The sequence below is a fragment of the Lepidochelys kempii genome, chromosome 3 (genome assembly GCF_965140285.1).
Source record: "Lepidochelys kempii isolate rLepKem1 chromosome 3, rLepKem1.hap1, whole genome shotgun sequence".
NCBI classification, from domain to species: Eukaryota; Metazoa; Chordata; order Testudines; family Cheloniidae; genus Lepidochelys; species Lepidochelys kempii.
This window is the reverse complement of record NC_136382.1, coordinates 41,658,706-41,672,442: the sequence shown is the minus strand read 5'-3', so window position 1 is coordinate 41,672,442 and position 13,737 is coordinate 41,658,706. Positions and strand designations below refer to the sequence as shown.

Below are 13,737 nucleotides of genomic sequence, written 5' to 3'. Positions count from 1 at the left end.
TAAAAATTATTGTAAACCTTGCTCTGTGTACACATGTAAAGAGTTCTTACTGTGTTTCAAGCTGTCACCACAGGTAACAAGAGGGAAGAAACAAAATATCCTGCCACTTTAGGCACACTATGTGCAGAGCATTTCTCAACTTTAGCCTAATGTATTCAGAATCTGAACCAGATCTTTCTTCAGCCAGGTCCAGAATTACCCCAGCAAGCATCAGGTACAGAAGCTTAAGCTTGTTTCAGCCAGGGGAAATAACAACAGCACTTAACTTACAGAGTTTCTTTTAAGTAGATACAGTTCTTCGGTCATTCCTCCTCCCTACCACAGTTCCTGATCCTGATTCTGCACAGATAGGATATAGTGCAATGGATGGAGCAGGGATATGAAGAGCAGTGGGTTAAGAAATCTGTGAAATCAAAATGTGGATCCTGTGGAATTCTGTTCTAGTCTATTCTATATTGGGTCTTATATCAACTTTGTATAACAACATTTTCTCTTTTTAGTCTTCTCTCCAAGGTGAATTTTTCCCCCTAACTTTGTACCCACTTGAACATTTTGTGTTTGAAAGTGCTACATTATTGGGTTTACAATCCTGGTAAGAAGAAATGCAAGAAAAAAGAGCAGTGTAAAGGCAGAGAGAAAATTTAACTATTTAAATATAAGGCAAAAAACCTGGAGACAGAGTAGGAAGAAAGACCAAAACAAACAAACAAACAAAAAACCCAGAGGACAGGAGAGATATAACTTGTAATTCAAATACAGATTCAGTGTATAGTCTACATCTCAGAACCTTGATACTATCCGCATCTTTCTGTTCCTCTGCCAATCTGCTGCAACAGCTGGCTTTGCAATATCTAGTCCTGACCAGCTTGGCATACATAGGTGGCTGGAGTATTATGCACTCTAACAAATCCCAGCTCTCAAAAGACCACTAGAGGATCATTAACAGCTGGTAGAAATTAGAGCAGCCTGAGTTTAACATACTCTAGGTGTTGAACAAGTCCATAGCTGCCTCCAGGAGCAATGGAAAACAAAGGTACTAGACCAGAAAATCAGGCACTATACAGCTTGTATACAGACCATCCACCCTCACCAGGCAGTCTTTGAGTCTTTCTATCCCCCAATACATAGCACAAAGAACCCTTTCCTGGGTGTCTGGCTGGTGAGTCTTGCACACATGCTCAGGGTTTAGCTGATCGCCATATTTGGGATCGGGAAGGAATTTTCCTCCAGGGCAGATTGGCAGAGGCCCTGGGGGTTTTTCGCCTTCCTCTGCAGCGTGGGGCACGGGTCACTTGCTGGAGGATTCTCTGAACCTCGAAGTCTTTAAACCACGAGTTGAGGACTTCAGTAGCTCAGACATAGATGAGAGGTTTGTTACAGGAGTGGGTGGGTGAGATTCTGTGGCCTGCGTTGTGCAGGAGGTAAGACTAGACGATCATAATGGTCCCTTCTGACCTTAAAGTCTATGAGTCAATGAGGCTTCCCTAAAGCTACAATAAACATTTTTTTCAAAGTTGAACCACAGTTGAACAATAAAATAAAGGGTTAAAATCAAAGGGGGCAGAGAAATGTTTGCAAACTGACTAGTTCTGTGAATTCTGCAAACCCATTCATGCGGATTGCACAGCCTCAAAATCCATGCAGGTCACCCAGTTCTACTCTTCACACTACTTCCCATACTCATTTTCCACTTACACTATGTCAGCAGCTGCAGAAGTGGAAAAGGTCAAGAACTGTTCATGGGAAACAAACAACCCATTTTCATAGCCCATGTGCGGATCTGTCTCCCTTTATGTTTTCACGAGGTTTTTTCCTTTTATGTTTTGCCTTCAGTCCTCATTCTCTTACTGGTTCAGACTCATTTGCAAAGATGCTCTTTGTACTTGGAAGCTGGGTTCATGAGAGTGTATGGGGACAACTGAGCAAGGTAAATGTTGAGCAATCAGGGTAATTAGAAAAACCGAATAAGGGAAAAGGCTGATGTAGGTTACATACCTGTCTTTTGTGGTTGCCTCGCAAAAAGGAGCTGGGAATTCCATCTTTGCACTCTGGGTCACTTTGTTCTTCATAGCTTTCAAACTCACTTGAACTCCATCCATATTCTAGAGAGCTGTTTCCACCTTCATCTCCATTATCAACATCATCATAAATCATTTCCTCTGTGTGCATTAATACCGAAACACAAAAGAAAATACAACATTTTACTTAAGCATCAAAGAAGTTCCAATGTGTTTTAATTCCAAAGTGCCTGTTCACTATGGGCTATAGTCTGCCCTTTGCTGCACTACATAGGTAGCAGTAGGAAGTCTTTTCTCAGCATTCAAGCTTCCAGGCAGATATCTCTTTGGTGCACCACAGTACCATGTATGGCTAATGCTCTGGTGCTCACACTTTGCTCCCTAGGGAGGGTGGCCTCTTCAAAGAAGGGTGTCCAATATATGCGTTCATCTTTATTGTGCTGGTTTGCTGGTGCTCAGGCAGGAGTTGCCTCTATATGTTTTATTTTATATACAGTAGATCTTTGTACAAATGCTGCTCATTGTGCACACAAGTTCAGGGGGATGTCAACATAATTACTCCCATGTATATGGTGAGCAAGAATTGACCCTCTATATGTAAACTCCCCTTGATGTATCTTGCTACCACACATACCACCTCACTTTAGGAACCTTTTCATGATCAATACACACAACAGACGACATATTTTGGCTAGGGACAAATTAAAAAGTTACTACTTTAAGTAAAATGAATTAGACCAAAGTATAGCAAGAACTATGCTCCAAAACCCATTTTCATCCTCCCAACTACATTCATACTCAGCAGTCATGAATGCCTCACCTCAAATTACCAAGGAGCATTACCTTATGTATAAACTAGAATAAGAGCTCAAAACTTTAAGCTTTTTCTGATCACTGACCAAGTGGCTTCATATCAGCAGCCACTCCAAGTTATTAATGAAAAACAGTTTGCACAATTACTTATTGAATAAGTTATTAACAATGACTGCATTGTTTGGGGAAATGCTTTTAATGGCTTTATTAATTTCTGTCTCCTACTTTCCATCTTTACTGCAACTGATGTTTTAGCTGGCACAGGCATTAGCTATCACACATTGATTCTACATGAAATGGAAAGATTTTACTGCCAAATAATCAAGAGAAAGCAGGTATTTGCTGCCATAATTATAAATGGCAATATTTGTACCACTACAATTAAGGTAGACAGGCACTTCTATTACAAATTCCTATTTTCAGGGGGATTATAATTTAGTATTAAAAACTGCTCTGCTGTAAATCTCAGCACACCTGACCAGCACTTCGGAGATAATGTTTGATTTATGCAACAGTCTACAAAAAAGAGACAAGATTTAGGTTATATGTAAATGACAAATTGTTTCAGAGAAAAAAATGACTTTATTTTTGCACATTTGAATAGTCCAATACTTATTAAATTCAAAAACTAAAATTTGACAAGTAACAGTTTTGTAATATTAATTAATATTACTTAAACTAAGCATTTGGTATTAACAAAAAGTGAACTCCTGAAAATGCTGAAACTCAACTTTTGAATCTAGCTTGTTTTTTTCCATAAATATAGAGTCTGTTCTTAAACACACACTTCTTGAACGGCACCGTTCAATAGCATTCCAGCAAAACAGAGAATTTAACAAAAAAATCATTGTAACAACAGTGAACTCTAAAATTTGTGGATCACATATAGTTAAATAGCTCTGATTTAGGGACCAGTCCTGTAAACAATCTGTGTGTGAAACTCCCACTGACTCCAAGGGGAGATCTGCACAATAGAGCACTTATGAGATGGGGCCATAGGCCCCAGTTCCACAATGACAGCAGTGTGGGTAGACCCTGCCCCCAAGCTAAACTCCAGTGAATTCAATGGATCTGCCTGAATTGCAGAATGGAAGCCTCAGATATGGGAAATTCATGAGACAGGGACAGTCTCTTCCTGTTAAAACGCATATAGATTGAGGATTATAAAGGTACAAACATTACTACCAACAGCACACATTCTAAATTCCTAATACTATTCATTGTTAAATATGGTGTGATTGCTTTAAAAATTCCTTATAAATTCAAGAAATTAATTCATCCAATAGGATAAATATGCATTCCCAACCTGTTCTCAATTTAAAAAGAAACACATCCTTAAATGTTAATTGCAAAATGATCAGTTCAGGTGGTCACAAAAAACAGGTTTTTTCCCTTATGGAAAGTTTAGATTTTTCAGCTAAAAATAGAAAGCTGAAAATTTTCAGCTGAAAACATTTGATTTAAAACCAACGAGTTTGATTCAGATTTGATTGCAGTTCAGGTGCCTCATGCCGCATTCTCTTCTATGGGTTGGGCTCAGATACTGAACTACATCTTGGTCTCCTCTCTTGTGGAACCACCATGGTGCATCATAAGAATCCCTGGTCCTGGTGTATGATGGGGGATGTAGTCCAAATGGAGACTTCCCAGTAAGGAAAGCACCTGAGAAAGGTGTGATTTTGCAGATCACATTGTCTAATATCTTTAAACAACACCGCACCCAGCATTCCACTACTCACAATTTTCAAGGTAAAAACAAATGGTGCCAGGATTTAATCAAAGTCTATTCTTGTCCCTCCATCCAGTAAAGGAGTTAGGTTAGTCTGGACTTAGAGTACAACTTTTCTACAGAGGTATACATAGGTGGGTTGCCGCCTCTTTGAATTTCTTCTTTGACTGATTGATGTACAGTAAGCTGTAGTAGTAGAGTAGTGGACTGCTGGGTACAAGGAGCTCATTGGCATGAGTTCTCCTCCTGATTTATGATGTTACGGTTGGTCAAAGAGCAGATTTTGTTTGAGACTTGGCTGCTGGCTAACTTTACCCTTGAGTGGATTGACTTGCCAGGAAGTCAGCAGCTAGAGCTTTAGACATCAGAAAGCTCCGCTGCATTTAGATATCAAGTGCTATTCTACCTCCGCATGCAGTGACCTTCACCCAAGAAGACCCCAAGTCTTGTGGTTTTGAAAATACTCTTTTAGGCCAGTTCTCTGTATAATTCTAGATTTTTTTAACAACAACAATGCTCAAGGGCAAGACTGTGACTGTGGCAGAGATCTGAATGTTCAAAATGGTCCCTTCTGGCTTTGGAATCTATGAATCAGGCCTTTGAACAGCATAACAGAAGAGGCTTTTGCAGGCAAATTTTGACAGGCATAGTCCTTAATTTGGAACTTCGTAGGACTTGATGATTTCTGACATGTTAATGGCATTTACATGCAGTTTGGGGTATGTAACCTACACCTGTCTGTGTGTCTGATACAAATGCCCCTGGATCATATTATAGTTTTATGTGTGCGTTAAAATAAAACCCGTGATTGTATTAAATCATCATCATCTAAGTTCCCACATAAACTCAAACCTGGTTCAGTGTCTGAATCTTCTTTTGGCACATCGTCGTAAATTACTTCATCTGGGTCTAATAACAAAAAGGAAAAACAGTGAGAAAAGCTTTTCAGATTTGACTCAGACCAACAAAGATCTTGGGTCTTATTAGCAAATATGTGTATAATAGAGACATACCCTATTTTCCACTTACATAGAAATATCAGCATTTTGCCAGTACTTCTATTCAATCAAATAACATAAATAAAGTATAAGTATTATAATAATATTTATTATAGATATTATTAATCATAACGGTCATGACTCATGTGGCCATGATCATGTGTCTGGCAGGAATTTCAGTTAAGCTGCAAAGTGCACTCAGGGGGCTCCCCTGTATATACTGCGATTCCTTTCTTGCTCTCTCCCAGCACTCTCTCATTCCAAATCCCTGCACCAGCCTCAACCCTGCAGCTCGATCTGATTTTACAAGGTGAAAAAATAGCCTATTGTCCCAGGGTCTGGGGTGGGCCAAGGGGAGTGGGGAGGAAGGAAAAGGCAGCCCACACTCATCCTTCTCTATTTTTTAAGCTTTGTTTATTTCTTCCATTTCTTCACTTCCCCCTGACATTCACCACCCTACAATGTTCTCTCCCCCCCCCTCCCACCATGCCACAGGTATTCAGTTCTTTGTCTGTCTCATTCACGCTCAATCCTACATCTTCCTTCTTACTCTTTTTAGTTCCAACTCCACCCCACACCCTGACACAATCCAGCTGGCTCAGAAGCTGCTGGACATAATTGTACAGCTGGGCCACCAATAGGCTCACCACTTACAGAACTGCCTGGAATCTGACTCCATCTGAGAGGGGGGCTGGCAGGAGGGGTGCTCACTGACAATCTTCATCCACAGCAGGGTGGCAAACGTGACAGACATGGCATGTATGTGCTCCCCCAACCTGCTGTGAATTTCACTGACCAAGCTGGACCATGGCTCTTTCAGGGGGCCAGGCTACAAGGTTTAAAAAAAATCAGGGCAAAACACGGTCTTACATTAAACAGTCTGGGCAGGACAACAGGCCCTGAAAATCAAAAGATTCTTGGTTTCCTGGGACAGAGTCACTCTATCCCCAGGGACCACACAAAGTCGTTCTTTACCATGACTTTAGATCTGTCTAGCACACACATTATCCATGGTATTTGTCACAAATTTTTTAACAATTTTTTCCTCCTCATTTATAACCTTTCGGGAGCTTGAAACTGAAATCTGTTTCGTTGGCCAAATGTTTTCTCCTCCTTTGTGCAAGCCAAGAGAACTGTTACCCGTAAGGTTGTCATGAGTGCTAAACTGCGGGCGCTGGTGTCATTGTCAAGAATCCCTGATATAACTGTTCAAGACCCAGACCCTCACTGGAAGTAATTTAATGATTATGTTGTGTAAACTAAGAAATAGGTTGGTGTGATGAAGTAATTCCCCACTCCTCCTAATTTCCATGTGGGGGACATTTGCAGACCAGTGGGAACCATCTCTTTGTCCTGGCTGAGCTATGTAACACCGCTCAGGCAGGGAGAATGCCTCTTTAAGCTATAAGTTTCAGAGTGTTAGTTAGTGTTTCAGAGCAGCCGTGTTAGTCTGTATCCGCAAAAAGAAAAGGAGGACTTGTGGCACCTTAGAGACTAATAAATTTATTTTCTCTAAGGTGCCACAAGTACTCCTTTTCTCTTTAAGCTACAGGGCCTCTTTCAATTTCCTGCCCTGAGACAGACTCATTCAACAAGCTAAGAGCCAGTTTCCCACATTAGGATATAGAGGGATTCATTTGGCCTGCCCAGAGTTTTTCACTCCCAGCCTCGCCATGATGGATCCAATTGTCATACGTGGCAAAATAGACCTGGGCAGTTGTGTAATGTCAGTTTCAGCCTCAAGTGACTCTACCAAGGTACGAGTACCCTCCTTTAAGGCAGGGGTGGGATACCGTAACTGTCACTGTAGGAGGCCAACAGGCCTGCAGCCAAAGACAAGACTGGGGACTGGAATCATTAGCGGTCATAAGCAAATTTCTTCCTCAATATACATCCATCAGATGGGGCCAAATTATCTCCCCAGCTACTGATACATGACTCCACTTACTTCAACAAACACTTATTGTGAACAGAACTTGATCCTTATACTAAAAATGGAGAAGTGTGGTTTTTAATTGTTGTTATTTAGCTCTGGAACATGTTTGAAAAATGCAGGAAAAGATAATGCAGATGTTCCCAGGCTGTGACTGATGATGCAGCTGACTCACCTACTGACACAGTGACACTGCTGGGACTGATTGACACTTACTTTCCATCCATGATGTGTTTGCAGGATCTGCAACCCATTTGGCTAGAGCATCTTCTTCTTTACTGGCCTGGTTATCTTCACTTGAAAAAAACCCACAAAATAAATGTACTAAAAATATTGCAATGTTAGTTTTAAACCATGTCAATAAGTAGCTAAGTTCTACTCACCTTTTCCCTCTCATTCTGAAATTAAAAGATACTAGAAAACTGTCGGATAGTTCAGACTTAATATGTAAGTTTTATGTTTTTGTTTTTAAGATCTAAGTGACTTAATATGGAATTAAGAGTTTAACTTTAGCAACCCATTGCTGACAATATTAGCCTAAATAAATAAATAAATCACTTATTCATCATTTTCCAAAGAAATTCTTTGTGTTTGCAGTCTCCCTGTAAGGCAGAAAATTAAACTTCTCTCTTTCACAGTTGTCAAAGGGCCACTTGTAATGGTTTTATATGCAAGAGTTCACTCAGTGCTGATACTGGTACACAAACAGAGATGATTTGGCACCACAAAGCACAATGAAAGCTGAAGTTGTTAAAAACCCAGCAATGATTATGTCAGGCAAGAAAAAATAAAACTAAAAATATAAAAGTAACCAGTAAACCATCTCATGAATTAAGGATTTGGAGACAGATAAGTGCTGCCAATTACCTATTTGGGGGATCCTCTGAGCTCAGGGAATTACTATTGCCATCTTCAGTTACTGACTGCATACCCACTAAAAAGAGTAGAAGAAAGCAGAGTTACCAGAATGCTAGGACTAAAACATTTTTTTGGTTCACATTAGCTTCTAACTTAAATAATTAACAATACTGCTACTATTAATTATCATCTGCTCTTATAAAATGCCCTTCATCTACAGATCTCAATGTGGTTTATGAACACCTCTCAAAAATAATTAAGCTTCTTCATGTTGGTTATATCCATTTTGGCAATGGGGATACTAAGGCACAGGGGCACAGCAAGTCAGTGGCAGAGTTGTTAACAGAACCTAGAGCTGGATGAATGACAGGTTTTTCAGTTTGCTAGCAGTTCCAAAAAAAAAAAAATCTTTAAAAAAATTGCTTCAGGTGAAACTAAGTCTGAAAATTTAGAAAAATGTGGATGAACTGAAAAATAATTGACAACTAGTTTGTTTCGAGTCAGACAAAATGTTTCATTCAACCAAAATGAACTGCTTTGTTTTGATTCTGGACACTTCATAAATGTACAAAATGGCTTTTAGTCCAGTGGTAAGGCAGTCTCCTGGGATGAGGCAGATCAGGGTTTAGTTCCGCCCCGCCACTACCTGAGGTAGAGAAGAGATGTGAACTTTGGTCTCCCACTTTGCTCTAGCCTATCAAATAATCTGTTATGGGTCTCTCTCAATCTCTCCAGGTGAAACTATTCAGAGAGAAAATAAGTGACTCTGGTGGTCAGGGTACTCACCTGGGAGACCCAATTTCATGTCCTTGCTCCACTGACTAATAGCTGAGAACCACTGATTTAAAGAAACTTACTACGTAGAAGGATTTTTTGTTTAAAAAAATTGTGTGTTTGCTCGCTTGCTTTGAAGTGAACTAATCCCACTTGAATAGTGTTTTCTTAAATGGCCCATTCCTAATAATACAGAGTCCTTCATGGATTTTCTTTCTCTTTAATAAACAAAAATCTTTCTCAGATGACTGGCAGCGAAGTTCAGCTGTGTACTCTGTGATGGAGATGATTTTCAATTGTTACAGAGTTCCCCACAGATTTCAAGGAAGAGTGCTACATAAAAACGGAGAAGACAATATGGTTCACTGAAATTAAACTAGGTCAGTACCTGAGAGAAAGTAAATTCAAGAGATAGTGTACCTTCTTCATCCACAGAAACACTGCGTATTATGACAGGACTGGAGTATGCCGGCAGCATCAGTGGTAAATTGGATGGTACAGCATAGCCACAGGGCACGGGAACAGAATATCCACCAGACAAGTTAGGGCTTGCATTTTCATCTTGAGGATTGGGTTCTGGTGAGGAGGAATGATCCTTTTCTTGGATTGGTGAAATATTTATGACTGAATACGGGTTTACTTTTGTTGGAGCGCCCTCTGCACGGGATTCTGTTGTTTGTATTTTCTCAGTTCTACCTATGTTGTCATCCCCTTGACAAATAAAAGAAGCATAAGCTTTCATTTATCACATAAGAATATAAGAACATAAGAATGGCTATACTGGTTCAGACCAAAGATCCATCGAGCCCAGACAGTGGCCAATGTCAGATGCTCCAGAGGTAATCATCAATTGATCCATCCCCTGTTGCCCATTCCCAGCTTCTGGCAAACAGAGGCTAGGAGCACCATCCCTGCCCATCCTGGCTAATAGCCATTGATGGACATATCCTCCATTAACTTATCTAGTTTTTTTTTAAACCCTGTATAGTCTTGGCCTTCAAAACATCCTCTGGCAAGGAGTTCCACAGGTTGACTGTGCACTGTGTGAAAAAATACTTCCTTTTGTTTAAACCTGTTGCCTATTAATTTCATTTCGTGATCCCAAGCTCTTGTGTTATGAGGAGTAAATAACACTTCCTTATTTATTTTCTCCACAACAGTCATGATTGTGTAGACCTCAGTCATATCCCTCCTTAGTCATCTCTTTTCCAAGCTCAAATGTATATTGCACTAAAGAGTAACTAGTATTTATATGGCTTCTGCCACTGGAATATCCGAGCACCTTAGAATCTTTAAAGTATTTATTCTCACAGCACCCCTGTGAATTGTGACCATGCTATTATCCCCAATTTATAGATGGCGAACTGACACACACTGGGCGGGAGGGATGTCCCTTGTACCTTTTAGCCCAGTGGTTAGGGTACTCACCTGGGATGGGGGGAGACTTCTGGTTCAAGTCCCCCCTCCACCTGACAAGGAGAACAGATTTGAACAGAGCTCTGCCACCTCTCAGGTGAGTGTCCTAACCATGGGGCGATGAGATAGTCTGATGCAGAGCTCCCTCAATCTCTCCTGTTGAAGATGTTCCTTTCAGTTCGGACAAATAATGAAAGAGTGATTGGAGCAGGGAGGATGGGATCCTGGTTCTCCCACCTCCTAAGTGAGTGATTCTGTAGCCTGGTGGTTAGATCATGTCTAAGAGTGGATGGACATGGTGAATGCTCTTAACAGACACACAGGTCCACAGCTCCTAATGGTCAAAGAAAGAAGGTTTGTTTTCATGTATGGGACAAAAATATGCTCCATTTATTTTTAAGAGCACATCCACTCAATGCCACCAACCAGGTTGCCCAAGCTGAGTGAAGCATGCCCCCCTGCTGCCAAGTTGCCACTAGTTACGTCTTCACAGCCCAGGTCGTCAGATCTGGTCTGTGGGGATCACGCTAGCGCTCTAAAAATAGCCGTGTAAACAGCGCCTTGAAGTGGCTCAGGCTCTCAAGCCCACCCCACTCTCTAGCCTTCAGAGCCTGAGCCACATCTTCAAAGCACTGTCTGCACAGCTATTTTTAGAGGGCTAGTGTGAGCCCCGCGGGGAGGCTCACTTCTGCAGACTGTGCAGACACACCCCATGAGGCTTCCCTAGGGATACCCACAGATAATCACTGTAACAAAGACCCTACCGTGACAGCAGATGCCTGCACAAGATAGGGATGAGGAAACCAGTTCCTAGGTGAGGTGCAGCAGGGGAATAAGAATCCAGTCAGGGACAATACCTACCCTTTCTCCTTGTTAAGTCCACAAGGAACTAAAGTATTTGAGGTAAAATAAATCACTTTCACATTCGGTCTATGGAAATATCTTTGTGACCTACAGCAATTCTGTCAGCATGAAAAGCATCTGATGAACATGGGGCTTGATTCTTACCTGAGCAGTACTGCCCTGGCCTACTGGACACAAAGGCTCACCTGTGGAGTTAGTGTCTTCGTGTTCTACGTTAATCCCAGAGTCTGAAGCAGGTGGCACAAGTGCTTGTCTGTCTGCTTCTGGTATTTCATCGCCACTATCAAAATCGAATTGTTCCCCTTCTTCCTCCTCTTCATCACTGCCTTTTAATTCATTTTCTAGAACTGAGCAGAGAGGAACCATTTTTTATTAATGATTTAATGAGATGAGTAAGGGCTCACTGTTGTGAATAGGGGTTGCAGAATTAGGTCCTAGAATTTTAGGCTCTCTAGGACAAAACAGTGCTCCTTGATATATTTCTAAGATCATGAAGTTCTTAGTAATCTTTTTAATGTAAACCATGCCACGTAAATACATATATAACACAACATGTTTCTATTTTTAATAGAGACCAGCCAGAACCAGAACACTTGTTATGAATAAACTTCAACAGCTTCCTCTGAAAACTTTGAAAAAATTCAGATCTGAATCCAGATCCAAATCTAAACTTTGTGACGTAAGCCCCTTCTCTCCTTATAGATTCACAAAGTCCAAAGCCAGAAGGAATCATTGTGATCATTTGACCTCCTGTATAACGCAGGCCATACAACTTCCCCAAAATAATTCCTAGAGCACAGCTTTTAGAAGAACTTCCAAAAATCTTACTTTAAAAATTGTTAGTGACGGAAAAATCTACCATGACCCTTGGCAAATTGTTCCAATGATTAATTACTCAAAACTGCTAAAAAATTATGCCTTATTTCGAGTCTGAATTTGTCTAGCTTCAACTTCCACAACTAACATCAAATTGTGCTATACCTTTCTCTGATAGATTGAACAGCTCATTATTAAATATTTGTTCCCCATATAGATACCTACAGACAGGATCAAGTCACCCCTTAACCTTCTCTTTGTTAAGCTAAATAGATTGAGCTCATAGAGTCTATCATTCCAAGAAGAAAAGGAGTACTTGTGGCACCTTAGAGACTAACCAACTTATTTGAGCATAAGCTTTTGTGAGCTACAGCTCACTTCATCGGATGCATACTGCGGAAACTGCAGAAGACATTATATACACAGAGACCATGAAACAATACCTCCTCCCACCCCACTCTCCTGCTGGTAATAGCTTATCCAAAGTGACCACTTTCCCTACAATGTGCATTGTAATCAAGGTGGGCCATTTCCAGCACAAATCCAGGTTTTCTCACCCCACCCCCTACCCCCATACACACACAAACTCACTCTCCTGCTGGTAATAGCTCATCCAAAGTGACCACTCTCTCTACAATGTGCATGATAATCAAGTTGGGCCATTTCCAGCACAAATCCAGGTTTTCTCACCCCCCCACACACACACACACACAAACACACAAACTCACTCTCCTGCTGGTAATAGCTCATCCAAACTGACCACTCTCCTTACAATATGTATGATAATCAAGGTGGGCCATTTCCAGCATAAATCCAAGTTTAACCAGAACGTCTGGGGCGGGGGTGGGGGGGAGTAGGAAAAAACAAGGGGAAATAGGCTACCTTGCATAATGATTTAGCCACTCCCAGTCTCTATTTAAGCCTAAATTAATAGTATCCAATTTGCAAATGAATTCCAATTCAGCAGTTTCTCGCTGGAGTCTGGATTTGAAGTTTTTTTGTTATAAGATAGCGACCTTCATGTCTGTAATTGCATGACCAGAGAGATTGAAGTGTTCTCCGACTGGTTTATGAATGTTATAATTCTTGACATCTGATTTGTGTCCATTTATTCTTTTACGTAGAGACTGTCCAGTTTGACCAATGTACATGGCAGAGGGGCATTGCTGGCACATGATGGCATATATCACATTGGTGGATGTGCAGGTGAACGAGCCTCTGATAGTTTGGCTGATGTTATTAGGCCCTGTGATGGTGTCCCCTGAATAGATATGTGGGCACAGTTGGCAACGGGCTTTGTTGCAAGGATAGGTTCCTGGGTTAGTGGTTCTGTTGTGTGGTATGTGGTTGTTGGTGAGTATTTGCTTCAGGTTGGGGGGCTGTCTGTAGGCAAGGACTGGACTGTCTCCCAAGATTTGTGAGAGTGTTGGGTCATCCTTCAGGATAGGTTGTAGATCCTTAATAATGCATTGGAGAGGTTTTAGTTGGGGGCTGAAGGTGATGGCTAGTGGCGTTCTG

The 13,737-nt window shown here is 41.0% G+C and overlaps 1 protein-coding gene across 9 annotated transcripts in view; it reads right to left on the bottom strand.

The window, feature by feature from the left end:
• Positions 1 to 13,737, bottom strand: part of ARHGEF10 (Rho guanine nucleotide exchange factor 10) — a 182,076-nt gene that overhangs the window by 100,995 nt on the left and 67,344 nt on the right. For all 9 annotated transcript variants that reach the window (XM_073336206.2, XM_073336205.2, XM_073336212.2 and 6 more), the window contains 6 exons: positions 11,589 to 11,750; positions 9,544 to 9,834; positions 8,359 to 8,425; positions 7,708 to 7,787; positions 5,413 to 5,469; positions 1,996 to 2,159 (listed from right to left, as the gene is read on the bottom strand). In XM_073336206.2, coding sequence (XP_073192307.1) covers positions 1,996 to 2,159; positions 5,413 to 5,469; positions 7,708 to 7,787; positions 8,359 to 8,425; positions 9,544 to 9,834; positions 11,589 to 11,750 — 821 coding nt within the window. The remainder of the gene's footprint in view (positions 1 to 1,995; positions 2,160 to 5,412; positions 5,470 to 7,707; positions 7,788 to 8,358; positions 8,426 to 9,543; positions 9,835 to 11,588; positions 11,751 to 13,737) is intronic.